Source organism: Trachymyrmex cornetzi, unplaced genomic scaffold (assembly GCF_001594075.2).
Source record: "Trachymyrmex cornetzi isolate Tcor2-1 unplaced genomic scaffold, Tcor1.1 scaffold685, whole genome shotgun sequence".
Classification (NCBI taxonomy): Eukaryota; Metazoa; Arthropoda; class Insecta; order Hymenoptera; family Formicidae; genus Trachymyrmex; species Trachymyrmex cornetzi.
Window position 1 is genome coordinate 134,931 of NW_017300009.1, and position 17,256 is coordinate 152,186.

Consider the following 17,256-nt stretch of genomic DNA (forward strand, 5'->3'; position numbering starts at 1 on the left):
GGCAAAAAAGGTCGGCACACCCTGTATATATTGTGTGTATGAACATATATTTCATATAAATCATACATGTTTATGAATATTTATGTATGTTTATACATATTTATACATATTCATGCATGAAAAATTTTTTACCGAGAAATAATGCAAAAATTATCTTTATAATTATTTTTGATATTTTATTATTATTTAATTTAATTTTATTAAACAAATATAGAAAAAAATTTTTTTTCATCTCTGACTGTCGACACCACAAGACCTTTACGTCGTATCGCGAGAAACGCTTACATCAAATCTGACAATCTGATGAGCGTTGTGATTCTACTTATTGACGCAATGTATATGATTCCGTTTTGACTTTATCTAATTTGGCATTTGGATAAAGAAGAACGAGCTAAATTGTCAGGAATCGTTATCTTGAAATTTGCGTTACTTATGTAATTTAATTTATATTTTATATTGATAAGGACTCGAATTGATGGGTCGAAATGTTTATTTTATTCGTTTTGTTACATTCACACGAAAAAAATAAAGAGTTTTGTAGACTCTGATGGGCTTTTTTATATTTTTCACTGGTTAATTGTATTACACTAAAAAGTAATTTTACAAATTAAAGAAAGAAGGATATATTGAACATTATATGGACATATTTCATATATAATTATATATATGTTTATGAATTATTTATAGATATTTATATATTTTTTTATACATAATATCTATATTTTCTACTTACCTACTTAAAAATTATAATATCTATATTATATATATTATTTATATATGTAATTCTTGTTTACAATAATATATTGAAAATATATACTTCAAATAAATAAATAAAAAAATTTTATACAATTTAATACTTTTCGAGAAAAAGTTTATAAAAATAACCTTTTTTCGGCTATCCGCGCTTTATAATTATCAGTTTGGAAAATCTGAATACACGTGCACAGCACGTGGCCACCGTGCGCGTTAGCGCGCGTCCTCTAGCGAATATCTCTCAGATTCACAAACAATAGATTTATCAGCTGATTTAGCTAGAAGCCATAACCAAATATAATAAGTGCGTGATAACTGGAGATTTAAGAAATAAATCTAAGGCCGGTATTCATAATCAAGTCTTATTTCAAGACCGTCTTAAATAATGTCTTAAGACGCCAATGCAGCCTTCTGATTGGTGCGTGACTTCTTAAAACCGTACTTAAGACGGTCTTGAATATAAGATCTGACTATGAATACCGGCCTAAGTGTTCTTATTGGAACACCATTACAGTCCTGTTATTTCTAAATTTTACATTGCGAACAATGTCATTCCTTTGTCGTATCACTATCAGACGATAAAGAGTATGTATGAACAAGCTGCGAATAACTGGGCCATCGGCTTTTACTCTTTGCTCGATCCAACCAAATTTTTGCCTTTTCTCCCGAATTTATGGAATGAACAAGCAATCGGCTCGCGTTATCCAAATGACACGAAGGTACGGAACACCGATGTGCTGGTTGGATACCTTATCCTATTCTGGACAATATTGTATTTGGTATACGAAAAATGTCTTAACGTGAGTCCAATTAAAAATAATATAAAACTTTGATTGTCGTGCATATTTCTTCTAAAACAAGTCTGTTCAGCTCTTTGCTTACAAGCTAAGTGTGAGTCACTGGACAGAGTTTTAACGTTCATTTTTTTCTATCCAAGAAAGTTTTCCAAAATTTTTGTTTGTGCTCGACAAAATGATGGAGAGGTGGAAGTTTAGTGGGCAGTGTTGGACAGACTGAATATACATATATTTATATATATATAAAAATAAAATATACATTTCAAATATATATTTATACTTTGTTCTAAAATATATTCTTTGTTTTTTTATTGTGCATAGTCCCTGTTTAGGCAGATGCATTTTCCATTGGTACAGCGAAGCAGGATAATCAAAGCTGCATGGAACTGTGGATTCTGTTTTGGTAGTATATGTTACATGAAATCATCGACCATGCAAATGTTGAGCTTTGCATCCCACGAACAGGGAATGACATACCAGGAATTAGGGATTGCATTACATAAGAGCTTTTACTTTCATCAAGCGGAGATTGATATACTGTGTTATGGTGCTTGGATAAAGGGTTGCGCAAACTTGCTCTTTGCATCTTTTGTCTTGAATCCATATCAACAAAAGTAAACCTCTTAGTTAAAACTTTTTTATTGTAGACACACCTTTCTTCATTTTTTATACAGTTTTTATTTGCTTAATGTTTATTCTCTTTTTTTGTCAGCTATTTTGTCTCCCCTAGAAAACTGTTTTTGGATGTTCTTTTTAGCAAGGATGTAGTATAACATAGTGAACTATTTCATCCTTATTCAGTGTTGACAAATAACAAAAATGTTATGATTTACGGTGTTACACTATGTCTTTGCTGGAAAACGCCCTATGTAAACTTTTAAACTTTCTTGATTTTTAATTTACAATATTAAATTGACATTTTTGTGTATTGATGTTTTATAATGTATTAGGTGTTAAACTTAATTCTTGCCGTTTTTCGTCTCCAAAATTGATTTGTTTCGAAGGTAAGATGAATACTTTAATTAAAGTAATTTCCTCCATTTTCTACTTTATTACTAATTAATAATACTTTTTTGATTAAGGTATTTCTCTTCAAAACAAATCAATTTTGAAGACAAAAAATGGCAGGAATTAAGTTTAATGCCTAATATATATATATATATATATATATAAAAGAATATATTATATATGTATCTATTTTTCACAGCGATAGGTGGTGTACAGTTACAAGTACTTTTTTAATGTATAAAACTATTGACATTGTGATAGTTAGTGTCTGTCGGATCTTGGTGTACATTTTTCAAACTGTTGGGAGACCAGTCTCTAAACTGTTATTCCTGTTACACTGCCTGACTTGGTTAGTAAATATTATATTTTCAATCTATTATCGAATTATTATATAACAAAAATTATATGTTGATTTCCTCAGGATATATTTATATTTACATTATGTGCCTACATTTATGCTTTGGTCAGAAGAAGTTAAATATACAAGGATAGAACCTGTCTTGTGGTTTTGGTTTACAGTAGAATGTTTAGATTCGGTAAGAACAAATATCCTGTATATATAAAAATAGCATAGGAACTATGGCTCAAATAATTTATAAAATTAATATAATAAAAATAGGACTACGAGCCAAGCAAGGTCTTCATGTTAAGTTATTACAAAAACAAATAGTTTATCATAACAAATGTTTCGACCCCTATTGGGTCATTATCAATGTTAATCTTAATAACAATATAAAAATCAGATACTCATATGAAAAATAGTCTTAAATAAGACATTTAACACAACTTAAAAAGAATATAAAAGTTTCATCAATTGTGTAAGTATATCCCTATCGTTTTAGATAGTTGTGAGAATTACTCAATATCAAAACGTGAAAACGCAGCAATAGCCTTACTCGGTGTATGAACATGACAATGTGGATGAATAACGATGACCTTGGTGGTCATTAACGGTTCTTGTAACATGACTTATAAAGCGCAGTCTCAAAAGCTTGGAATTATAATCAATGATAAACCAATGTAATAAATCAGTGTTTAGTCTAAAATTACAATTACAAACGATCTTGTGAATAATAATTTAACAAACAAAAATAAATGTAAATATATTGTAAAATACAGAAATTTATAAAATTATAAAACACATATTCGAAATTATGAAGATCTAGAAATAACGTATAAATTTGCGAGTCTAATAATATAATGATTATAAGATTATAAACAAAAAAACAAATTGTATATATAAAAATGTATATCGCAAAGTAAAAAGTTGTTATAAAGTTTAAAATTAGAATTTTAGAAAAACGATTAAAATTACATATCGAACTGTCAAAATATAAAATAAAAAGTACCCGATAATTAGTAGTGATCTATTTGAGAGCAACATTAGATAAATGGCAAATTAAGATGTACTGATAATCAGCACTCAGATCTCTTTAAAAGATAACTCATCTGATATTGTATGATAGTTAAGACAAGTGAGTGGAACTGTGGGGAAAGAATGAAAGGAGGAGGTATCTAAGGAGGTATTAGAAAGGGGAAAGCGACTGGAGTATAGGTAGATACATGTCGGATAAGGTTTCGGATTCTGTATCAGTCTGCTTATTCAAACCTTGTGCTTGTCTTTTTATATGCATTTCTGATATTAACCTTTTATTGTAAAATGGTTCGGTATCTAATATTTTAACTTCCTTCCAATCAAAATTATGATTAAATTTCATGCGATGGTCTGAAATAACCGAAGGAGAACCCGGTTTTTTTATTTGTAATCTTATAATCATTATATTATTAGACTCACAATTTTATACGTCACTTCTATAACTAGTTCTTCATAATTTCGAATATATGTGTGTTTTATAATTTTATAAATTTCTGTATTTCACGATATATTTACATTTATTTTTGTTTGTTAAATTATTATTCTTAAGGTCGTAATTGTGATTTTAGACTAACACTGGTTTATTGCATTGGTTTATCATTGTAATTCTAAGCTTTTGAGACTGCGCTTTATAAGAGTCATGTTACAAGAACCGTTAACGACCATCAAGCGTTTGTTATTCATCCACATTGTCATGTTCATACACCGAGTAAGGCTATTGCTGCGTTTTCATGTTTTGATATTGAGTAATTCTCACAACTATCTAAAACGGTAGGGATATACTTACACAATTGATGAAACTTTTATATTCTTTTTAAATTGTGTTGACTTTTTAAGTTGTCTTGTTTAAGATTATTTTTCAAATGTGTATGTGATTTATATATTGTTATTAAGATTAACACTGATAACGACCCAATAGAGGTCGAAACATTTGTTACAATAAACTATTTGTTAAAGAATTGGAAAGAGTAAGGGGACTAGGAGTCGGGCGCAGAAGACGTCGCGTAAATAATACACTTATAAAGAGTGAAACTTCTTTATTCACTAAACGCGCTTACATGTTTCGACTCATTTTTGAGCCTTCCTCAGAGCAAACGCACACTAACATATATAAAGTAAAAGTTATCCTGTCATGGTGAGCTCCCTTACATCGAGAATTTCAATGCCAGAATTAAAAAAAAGAAAGAAAAGAAAATGAAAAAGAAGGGAAATATTAAAAATGTCAAATTAAAGAATATAGAAACTAATTTATCAAAAAGCTTTAATAATATAATTAATTATCCCGAAAATAGGGACGTTTACCACAATTACAAACTACCGTATCGCAAATATTATCATGAATAATTCAAGAACCGGTTCCTGATATGTTGGCCAGTCGATATCAGACATAGTGAGTCACTTTTTTAGTTATTAGTTAGTACTAATGACAATTGTAAAGTGATAAAAAATCTTGTCAGAAGGACTTATTACTCTTTTTGATAAATTAATTTCTATATTCTTTAATTTGACATTTTTAATATTTCCCTTCTTTTTCATTTTCTTTTCTTTCTTTTTATTTAATTCTGGCATTGAAATTCTCGATGTAGGGGAGCTCACCATGACAGGATAACTTTTACTTTATATATGTTAGTGTTTGCTCTGAGGAAAAAATGAGTCAAAACATGTAAGTGCGTTTAGTGAATAAAGAAGTTTCATTCTTTATAAGTGTATTATTTGCGCGACGTCTTCTGTGCTCGACTTCTAGTGCCCTTACTCTTTCCAATTCTTTGATTTGTAAGGAGTCTTGATTAGTTTGATTTATTAACGGAAACTATTTGTTTTTGCAATAACTTAGCATGAAGACCTTGCTTGGCTCGTAGTCCTGTATATATGTTATTTAAATAAATATTACAAACAATGTTAATTTTTTTACATTATATACGTGTATATGCATATATATAAATGTTATATGTTAATGAAAATATATTTACAATTAGGTATGGATAAGACTGATTGGACATGCGAAAGCTACACATTGGCTCGAAATTTGTCTCTTTCCACCACCGACGCAGGAAGCCATTGAATTAGCTAGCATTCATAAAAGGCATAAAGAATCTTTGAGGAAAAGTAATATCAAAACAGCAAAGAAAGTTGAATTGTGGCAAACATTAGTTTGTAAGTTCTATATACTTACTTTTTGTTTGAAGTTTGCATGTATAAATTAAACTGTAACTTAGATAATGTATTATTATATGAACAGGTGCAATGACAATTAAAAAGAAAATTAGAAGGATTCGTGAAGCTAAAAGCATCACAGATATATCAATAAAGGATCCTAAGAAAATGGAACCGTTTGAAACGCAAATAGATGACGAGTCAGTAGAAAATTTGTAAAGTTACATTAAAATAGTTCTGGAAAGGAGCACTTTTTTTTACAGAATTTATACCAACGACAGAAGATACGAACTTTTTTCAAATGAATTTATTTGTACAATGAAAAGAAAAGATTTTGTTATCTGATGTTCAAAACATCGAATACGTGCGAATTTTTTTTAAGATTGACTTATCATATTAGTGGCATATATTATGTTTAACAAGTACTCAGCTATATTTGTACATAATTAGTGGTGGAACAAATAAAACAATTAAAATACGCTGTGTGTACTGAGGCAATAAAAAAAAGATTAAAAGAATGTAAACTGATTGTACTGTAATTTTTATACAAAAATTAAGTTTATTCCATAATTTCGTAGATGTACATCCGCTTACGTAGAAAATTCATTGTTTACACGTTTATAATTTAGTAGGATGTGTCTCGATGGTTATCTGGATGGTCCAGTAACATTACAATCGAGTCGGAGGCGTTTTTTCGGGGCAGGCATTTAGTATTATTGTTAATCGCCCTGTTAATCATTTATACAACTCAAAGCATATAAAGATTACATTAATCGTCATGTTGTAGATGTAAAATACGATATCGGTTCGTTGAATGGCACTCTTATCCAAATTGAATATACGTTTCTTTATATGATACAATTGCATTTAAATCCTTGAAATAATAAATTTGCGTTTGCGAAGCTGTACATATACGATATGTGATGCTATATATATATATAAAATTAATACAAAGTTACGTTATCATGCAATTTGCATTTGCGTCGATCGATGACACAGAAATCGTCACTAAAAAAGAAATTTACAATAACAAATTGATTTTGGGTCACATAATTCGATTACAGTGGCTTTGATACGGGTTCCATTCTTGCTTATGGCAGTAAATTTGTAATGTATAATACAAGTAGATTGTGTTATTGTGTTACTGTACATTTTTGAGCAACGAAATTGTTATCGCAGTAATTTTAGGGATAACGCTAGAGACATATTTAGTATAGCTCGCTCTTAAAATCGACAAGACTTAGATTTAAGTGGAACATTATTTAGTACTTTTTTGTATCCTAGGAAGGAGCTTAAATATCTTTTAAATTATATACACTGTATTTTATAAATTCGTATGCTTCAGTTCTGGATGATGTAAAGATATTGTCATGTCGTATTTAAATTGTTGATAATATTATGAAAATGTATTATGTAAATGAAGACAACGACAATTTATTAAATAAGTTTAATCTATAGACACACTTATAAAATATCTTGTTATATTATTTTATATCGTGTGTGTAAGGATTATTCATATGTTTACGGATATATACCACCAGAGAGAGATGTAATTTGCATTTGACTGTTACTGCATTTATTTTAATAAAATGTAATCGTCATCCTTATTATACGCATGCTCATGACTCAAGCACTGTGTTGAATAAAAAAAGGAAAAAATTCAGGCTAAAATACTTGAAATTCATTTCATTGTCATAATAACAAAACGGTTGTATTTAATGTCTCGCATCAGTTTCATACGATCGCGAAAATAAATTAATAAGTGATGATACTTATTGATTATATTCATCTGTCCGAATAAAATCACACAATTTTACGCAGTATATCTATAATTTTATTCTGAAAGACAAGAAAAGCGCAGAAACTTTTTCGTATACTTCGAAACTGATGGGTAATTTAAATATCTAATATGAACCTTCGCAGTAAGTAGTGTGTAAATTATACGTCATAAAGGGATAAGATATAATGCGCAAACAATTGGAACGTGTATTTACTAAACGAAGTTAATTGCACACATTCCAATTGTTTGCAAATTATCTTATTGCTTTATAAATATATGAATTAACAAACGCGGAGGATCATATGGACATTTTACTTTTATTTTTGGAGCCACTAACTAAATATAATTAAAACTATTAACTCGATTAATTTAATTTAATTTAGAAATGTTAATTAAATTATACGTGTATGTTATTTATCGACAAAATTATTATATTTCGATTCCAAAATGATACATTGTAGGATTAATAAAACTTACAATTCACATCCACCAGTTCTATCTATAATTAAAATTTTCTCTTTGTACGTATAATTGCGCGCTGGTACGCTCTAAAGAGTCTTTTTTCGTACTAAATTATATCGAAACGTACAAAGTATCAAATATGGCGATTTACTACCTCATAATTCATGATTACATGTATCACGCTAATAATAAATTATTGCGTTCATAATATTTATTGTTTCCTTTTCTTTTTTTTGGCAAGAATGGCAGCGAGTTGCCGTGTAACGAAACGAATTGGAATTTAATTGGGATATTGGGGTAGGAAGACGACAGAAATTATGGTGGGAAACTATCAAACAATTCTCGTTATCGTATATTATACAGGGTGTCTCATAACTACCGCATTTCCTCTTAAGGGGGAACACCAGGGTGACGGCCGAAAAAAAGGCTATTATCGTGAATTTTTTTTGGAAACTAATAGCTTATATGAATTATTGTCTTTATATATTCGAAGTACATACGTTTACGAAATTATTTTAAAAAAATTCATTGAATAATATTAATATTTATAGCCTCAGTGCTCATTGATGTGCACCTCGTCTGAAAAAAGATGGGTCCACGGGCGCTCGTGCTGCGTCTGAACGGGAGCTCCGAAATAAACTGTTTTTTCTTTATTTTAAAGTATATGAGTGTAGTTTCAGTTGCACGGACGGATTTTTTGATAAAATAATTTTAGACAAAATGGCGCTGTTTTAAAGAAAGTGGTCATAATTTTGCGATATAAAATCGTTACTTTTTTAATTGTTTTTCAAAAACTAATAATCCGATTGAAAAATTCGTACGCGTAACTGAAGACAATTTCGTTGTAAACATTTTGTCCAAAATTCAAGTCATTCGGATAAAAATTGGCCGAGATATGTGAGTATCTCGCCCAGTTACGAAAACGTGGTTTCGAGAAAAACGTGTTTAAAGTTTTACAACCAATTAGTTTACATAAAACGATAAAATTTCGTGTCGTTCGTTAACGGTCGTCTCAAGAATATTTACACTATATAACAAAGACTCAAGCACATGGGCAACAAAAGAATACCGGTAAAACTGTCTATGTACAAGCAGATCAAGGGGACTGCTGAACGTTTTCAGGTAGCGCGCGACATTTGACCACGTTCTACTCTATCACATATTTACTATTGTTCAGTTAGGAATTTCAACATAATATTATAGGGACATATTTTTAAGACTCCAAACATTACAAAAATGTAAAAAAAAAATCGATTTTTGGAACCCGTCACCCTGGTGTTCCTCCTTAAGAGAGGATGTATTAGACTTTTTGTCTCAAAATTATCTCAAGGATACGTTCTTAAGAGGAAATGTGATAGTTATGAGACACTCTGTATATTCCATCAAATCCGTTTAATAAATGCCCGCCATGTCAGCCGGTGCGGGATGGTACTGAAACAAATGCAATTGCGAAAGTTACTCTTATTACAAACATATATATATTATGAGCAATAAAAGTTTGAGTCCTCTAAACTTCCTCTTTGTTTATCTTTTAGGCCCAACCCGTACTCTGTATCGTATAATCGATGCAGATATTTAGAATTTCATTTTTTATTTACTTTTATTTTCATTAAATATGAGAGAACACGCATTTTCGTTCTTTGTGAAAATATGGCCCCATTGTTACAGGCTCGATGTAGTATCAGGAAATATAATATTCCTCTTATTTTGTTCCTGAGTCTGCAACAGGCTTCGTACAATTTTGTGCCACTTGTATTTTTCGCGTCGCAATTTCCTTTTTTTCTTCTTTCTTATACTCACAAATGTATTTCTTGTACGAAAGCGACTTAACAAAATATATATTTGGGATATATATATTGATTTATTGCTTGGGTCTCGTATATTCAGAATATCTTCTGACGTACTGATAGAGAGTAGGGTGATGCTGACGGATGTTGTCGCGTCTCTACAAACACAACTGGCACGAAATCGCACTGTGTTAAGATCTTTTTGAATTAATATTCTACAGTATATATGTGTTTGTCCTCCCTACTATATATTCATTTCTTTTATTAAACTTCATTATATTTTTCTAATCGCGAAACAGGCTGCATCTGAATCCGATGATGATAAGTGAGCTCTTCTTATTATTCGAACTTATTACTTTATACATGCAAGATGAAGATACTATTAGATATTCTAAACAATCTCTTCTTTTAAAACAATTACTTGAATTAGCAATATATAGATAACCTATTTTAATATAGTAATATTTATATCTTAAGTATATAAAACATTATAAAAATAGATTAGATTAAAGAGAAAATAATCGCATAAATCCAGAAATCTAGACAAATCGAAAATATACGACCAATACGAGTTGATAATGGATGTAAAATCTATATCATAATTGTATATATCTTTGCTTAGATCTCTTTTTAAGAGCCAGTCATTCTTTATTTCATTTTATAATTGCACGTTTCATGATTATATGTACATTCGTAATATTTTGTTTCCTTTTCTCTTTTTGGTAAGAATGGCGGTGAGCCTTTTGTTGAAATAAATTGGAATTTAATGACATTGAGATAGGAACGATAAAAATTATGGTGGGAAATGCTATCAAACAATTCTCGTTTTTAACAATCCGTATGATAAATTTCAATTTTCCTTCGATCTAATTCGAGAAATAAGAAGATCTATCTTGTGTTCATCGGATTCTATACAGGGTGTTTGGAAAATAATGATAAATCTTTCGCATAGGGGCAGAATGGACTAAACTGAGAAGAAAAGTCCTGTACCATTTTACAATTTTCGTAATAGTTAACAAGATATTAATTGCTAAAAATTACCGAAAATTGATCTTCAATAATTTTTTATTCAAATACTATCAACTTTATAGAAAAACTACAAAAGACAAAAATTATTTATTTTCTTCTTATAAAGCTCTAAGAATTTTTTTAGAATTTTTTTAGAATTTTTTAATACCGTATTTTCTCATGTTGGTAAAAATGAGAAAATGCAGTACTAAAAAGTTGATAAAAAATTCTGAAAAAATTTGTGGAGTTCTATGAGGAGAAAATATACAATTTTTATCTCTTACAGTTTTTCTGTAAAGTTGATAGTATTTGAATAAAAAAATTATTGAAGAGACCCATTTTCAGCAATTTTTAGCAATTAATATCTTGTTAACTATTGCAAAAATTGCAAAATGATAGAGGACTTTTCTTCTCAGTTTAGTTCTCTATGCAAAAGATTCATCATTTTCCAAACACTCTGTACACCTACACATTGTAAACTCCTTATACTGTCATGTGCTACACGGAATCAAACGCGATCAGCGTGTAAATGGTTGAGACATATTCTTTGTCGTGTTACTCCTTTCTTTATCACCTTATGTGCGAGGGATGCTCATTTCCCGCTGTGGCTCGAGAATTCTTAGTAAGACGACAAAATCAACATGTGATTACGAATCGCTATCCCTTATAGGCCACAATTAAATAATATATGTAAGCGTATTTCGCTTATTTTGTTATAAATAGTAATATGATAATTTTAAATAATCAGGAAATAAGATGTTAAAAAATAGGATTACTGAAATCAATTTGACTTCTAATCTTGAAAATTAAAAATTTATATTAATAAAATTAATTAACTTACTTTAAATAAAATTGTGAAAGAAGGATTGTGGAAGTCAGCGCAGTTAACAGTGCGAACTATATATCCGTGTTTATCACATCACATAAAGTTGAAATATAAAAACTAGACGGTTTGACTCATCTTTGGGTCATCTTCAATATAAAGCTAACAGTATCCCAGTGAGAAATGACAATGAAATTGATGTCGAATCGACGTCAATTCGACGTCAATTTGATGATTTCGACGTCGAATCGACACTGATTCGATGTCGATTCCATTGTCATTTCTTACTGGGATAAAAGTGCAGCTAACCGCATTTCCATAGTTTGTGTGGATTGTTCAACAGTCCTGATTTATTAGAATCAGAAACTGAAATAATGTGGACACTCACACAGTATAATAAAATAAAAGTACAGACACCGTAATTTTAACAACAAACACTCACCGCGAGTCGCCGCAATCAATGGTATTTGTGTAGGGAGGCGATGGTCTATTGTGAATGTAATCCAATTTCTTTAAAATAATTTACACGAATATAATAATTGTAGTGTGACAACGGTCCTACCACGTCCGTGTCTAATTTGAGACTGAGAATAAATGTTGTCAATTTAACTAAAGTCACGCAAGATATTAGATTTTTTTGTTTAAACATATAAATAATAAATTTATTATTTATATAGAGTATGTAAGAGTCAAAATTTAAATTTAATGTTATATATATATAAAATTGTAGCGTATATTACATAATAAATATTATTGTATCCTATAACCTATTAAAAATATTATATGTTTCGTCCTTTCGATTAGGCCCCCTTTATGGCCTAAATATTTATAACATATAAATATTTAATCGATATAGAATACCGCAAAATATGCAGAGTCAAGATTTTCCGTATCTGTCTGCAAGTTAAGACCGTTACATTGTTGTTTAATGTAACATTTCAGATATGAGTTGCTTATTAAAATTTTTTTTCCTACTATCGTGCGCAAAGTTCGATTTTGCACACGCATTTGCGTGCGCAAAGTATCACTTTCCCACACTTGTAGTTTAGCGTGCGGGAAAGTGATACTTTGCGCAAATGCGTGTGCAAAATCGAACTTTGAGCACGATAGTAGGAAAAATAGTATACGATACTCGTGCGCTGCGTAGGTGTTCCCACACTCGTTTTTTTGTCACCCTCGCTTCGCTCGGGCGACAAACTTCGCTCGTGTGGGAAACACCTACTTTGCGCACTTGTATCGTAATGTACTATATTCACATCCAAAATTTCCATCTCATCCCATTGGAATTCGTGATTATGGCTGCGTTCCGTTTCACCCATGATGTGCATAATACATCTTTTATCCTTGTTTAACATTCAGTGAATAACAAGGATAAATAATGTAGCATGCGCATTATGCGTGAAACGGAACGCAGCCTACAATGAGTTCTATGCTCTGTTATAGCCGAATGCAATAATGTATTTCTTTTAATATGATTAAAATGTTTTGAAATACGGGTTTTTAATTTTCTACCCGTTTGATCCATGTAAGACGCATCATAATCATTACAATTTATTTCGTAAATAATATTTCTTTTTGAGGAGTCTGAAAGTAAGTCTTTGTGTACCCTAATAATTTTATCTAATTTGTTAAGATTAAAAAAAGGTATTTTTGTGTATACATTATTTACGATATCGTAAATAATGTCAAATAATGGCATATGCCTTTAAATTTATTGGAAATATTTTTTATGTATGGAACAGTGAACCAAATAGTTTTCGGATTATTATTGCTAGTTTTTTTGTCGTATAAATTTGCTAATCAAGCATTTTAATCGTTCAGATGTGTAAAATATAAAATTAACTGGATAGTCATTCCCTCAGGTAGTCAATAAAATACTGACAATGAATTTCAAATTTTTCTGGTGGAACGTCGAATGCGAAAGTAAAAATGTTCTGTCTACAAGGTTTATCATGATTCCTCTTTTTTGACATAATGTTGGGATATTGACATAAAGGTGTTGGAAGGTTGACATAAAGGTGTTGGGAAAGATAATTAAAGTATCTGTCAGAAAATGTATTCTTATGAAATCAATCAAAAATAATTATCCTATTATCAATAATAATCGTCGTATCTAGAAAGTTTATTTTTTTTATCAATTTCAATAGTGAATTGAAGTCTGCGATGATATGAATTAAAATGTTTAAGAATTGTGTCCAATGAGGTAATAGTAACAGCCGTGACTAAATCATCAACATAGGTATCTTAAATAAAAGGGCAAACGTGAATTATAACTCTACCAAATACTTCATTCTCCAAATCCTGCATAATTAAATCAGCTATGATCGGTGATAAGCGAAATCACCAGGAAATGGAAAGTTATTTTTTAAAAGTAACAAGTTACAGTTACTCGTTACCGAGTAGGAAAAGTAACAAATTACCGTTACTAATTATCGATTTTTAAAAATAACTCGTTACAGTTACCGTTACTTAAGAAAGTAACTTTTCATTACTTTTCCGTTACTTTTTTTTTAAATCGACGACCAACAATTACAGCGAACGAGCCTAGAGGCTTCTCTAATCTCAAGCGCATTGTAAAAAATTGTGTAAAATTACAACTATTATGCTGGATAATTTTGAGATCCACTATAATAGTTGTAAACGTTCACACATTTGTAAATTTGCAATATGCAAATAAAAATAATTTCTTGGTTTGGAACTAACAAGCAGATTGTGGAAGTACAATTACAATGTGTATGTGTAGCTACAGGAACGATAATATGACAATACATTTCGCACTATATATTATTATATATTTAATAACAATTTTTAATAACAATTATTTAATAACAACGCGAAAAACTTCTTTTATGTTACGTAATATTACTAAAATTTGGATAATTACAGAAAATATTCAAAATATACTGCTATTTACATAATTTCCAATATAAAATAAGATATATTTACACAATAAAAATAAATTTACATAATTTCTGTAAAATTGCATGATTTTTTATATTTACAGAACTATAATCATGTAATCTATTTTACATTTATTATATGTGTAAATTTACGAAATTTTTTTACAGTGTAATTAGCTTGTGTCGTATCGTGTCCAATCATGTGCAAAGTAACGATAAAAGTAACTGTATTCGTGTCGTGTAACTAAATTCGTTATCGTTACCAAAAAAAACGTAACTTCGTTACCGTTACAGTTACCAAAGAAAAAAAGTAACGCAGTTACTAGTAAAGTTATCAAAAAAGTAACTTGTAACTGTAACTTCGTTACAAATAACGAGTTACTTCCATTCCCCCTGGAGATCATATAGGCGTACCATATGTTTGTCTATAAGATTGATTATTGAAGATAAAATACGTCGAATCCAAAAACGAACTAAACAGCCCTAACGAATTTTTTTTTGGTATGTCACAACTCTCTGAGATAGAAGATGGCGTTGCTAAGGCGTTGCTAAGGCGTTGCTGGCATTAGCATTACCCAAAGTGTATCACGTAGAGATTACCCGATCGAACTTACACCTCTTTTGTGTGCGTGCGTGCGTATGTACGTGCGTGCATGCGTGTGTGCGTGCATGCGTGCGTTTTTGCGTGTGTGCGCGTGCGCGCGTGTGTGTGGGGTGGGGGGGAGTGCGTGCGCGCGTGCGTGTGTATGCGTGTGCGTGCGTGCGTGTGGCGTGCATAATGGGGTGCATAATTTATTTGATGAAGTATTCTCTTAAATTAACCTAAATAATCTAAAGCGATCTAATGGCATTCTATTTGACGTTTTCCTATCCATGGCCGTTTTCAGACTTAATTGATACACCCTGTATAATATATAATTTTATAAATAATTATATATAAAAAATATGTACATTAAAATAAATTAAGTGATTAGGGTGCATAAAGAATCATTTTCTGACTCCTCAAAAAGAAATGTTATTTATCGAATAAATGATTGTAATGCGTCTTACGTATTGGTCAAACGGGTAGAAAATTAAAAACCCGCGTATTTCAGAACATTTTAACCATATTAAAAGAAATACATCGCATTCGGCTATAACAGAGCATAGGACGCATTATAATCACGAATTCCATTGGGAAGAGGTAGAAATTTTGGATGTGGAAAGAAATTTCAATAAGCCTCAACATTTATATATTTATACATGGGTTATTAATCTTATCGAGGGGCATTTCACTCTCAAAGTCAAACGAGTCAGCGTGAATCAATAATATTTGACTCGAGAGTGAAATGCCCCTCGAATCTTACATACCCTTAAAATAAATACATATTAATACTGACATGAAACGAATTGTTAAGAATTATTTTGTACTGTTGCTCATGCTTTACAATCCCAGATAGCCAAGCGTGATATAGCACATTGTGCAAACTAATGCATTGCATATGTTGTTATATACATGACAGCAATATCTTAACAACGAATAATTAATCGTTTCGTCTTAAGCATCATGATGAAAACATGACATCAACAGAACATATATATAATGATTTCCATCGATTGTTGCAAACATGTCTTCAAGCTATAAAGTTTTTTAATTGCAGCTCGTTGCTAACAAAATGCTGACAATATGAAATGTTACACGTTTTCGAGTGATGGTCGAGGATATTTATGCTGACATGTGCCACTTTACCATTACAAGAATTCGAATTCCGTTGAATTCAACACGGCAGACATAATGCTGTCTTACCTTGTCATGAGTTTGTTGAAATTGATTGCTGCAACATGTCAACGGGTGGCACCCAGTTGGACACGGCTCAATTGGACACGAGCCACTCACAGCGCTTGAGACTACAAAGCTCCTAAGCACTGGTTGCTGTGATTGGTGGTGTCCAATCGAGCCGTGGTCAATTGGGATCACCCCCATGTCAACGAACACGTTGCAAATGCATTTGGCTATCTGGGATGTTGACATATTGTAAATTCTCTTTGTAAGCCAACAAGTTTAAGACCTGGCGGTTCCACTTGTTGGTAAATTTACCTGTGGGTAAGTAGCAAGATTACCCAATCATGCATGGATGCCAGATTTATCTAACATGTTTATGGGAGGATCTCGATTCCGATGGCACACATTGTTTACATGTAATGTTATAAGTTTACATATATGTTCACTGAGAAAAATGTCCAGTGCTTCTCTAGGCTGGCATTACTACAGAATATAGAACTTGTGGCATTATTGTTGATGTTGAAGTTGTCAAGCGAGTACGTGTCTCTAGCGTGAATTTGATTTTTATTACATATTTTTTTTTATTCTTTGCCGTATTCTTGATTTATTCTTATTCTTGGCCGTAAAAACTGTTAAGGAATAGATAT

At 30.8% G+C, this 17,256-nt stretch overlaps 1 protein-coding gene across 2 annotated transcripts; it reads left to right on the forward strand.

Annotated features, from left to right (window-relative positions):
• The first annotated feature begins 1,032 nt into the window (after positions 1-1,032).
• On the forward strand, positions 1,033-6,412 carry LOC108767506 (uncharacterized). Of its 2 annotated transcripts, XM_018517417.1 has the most exons (7): positions 1,033-1,057; positions 1,268-1,553; positions 1,872-2,164; positions 2,758-2,907; positions 2,980-3,094; positions 5,910-6,087; positions 6,173-6,412. In XM_018517417.1, the coding sequence occupies exons 2-7, from the start codon at positions 1,341-1,343 to the stop codon at positions 6,304-6,306; spliced, it is 1,083 nt and encodes a 360-aa protein (XP_018372919.1). In that variant the 5' UTR covers positions 1,033-1,057; positions 1,268-1,340; the 3' UTR covers positions 6,307-6,412. The 2 variants fall into 2 exon arrangements, with proteins under 2 accessions (XP_018372919.1, XP_018372921.1); XM_018517419.1 differs by lacking the exon at positions 1,033-1,057 and having other exon boundaries at positions 1,180-1,553; positions 2,764-2,907.
• The last annotated feature ends 10,844 nt before the right edge of the window (positions 6,413-17,256 follow it).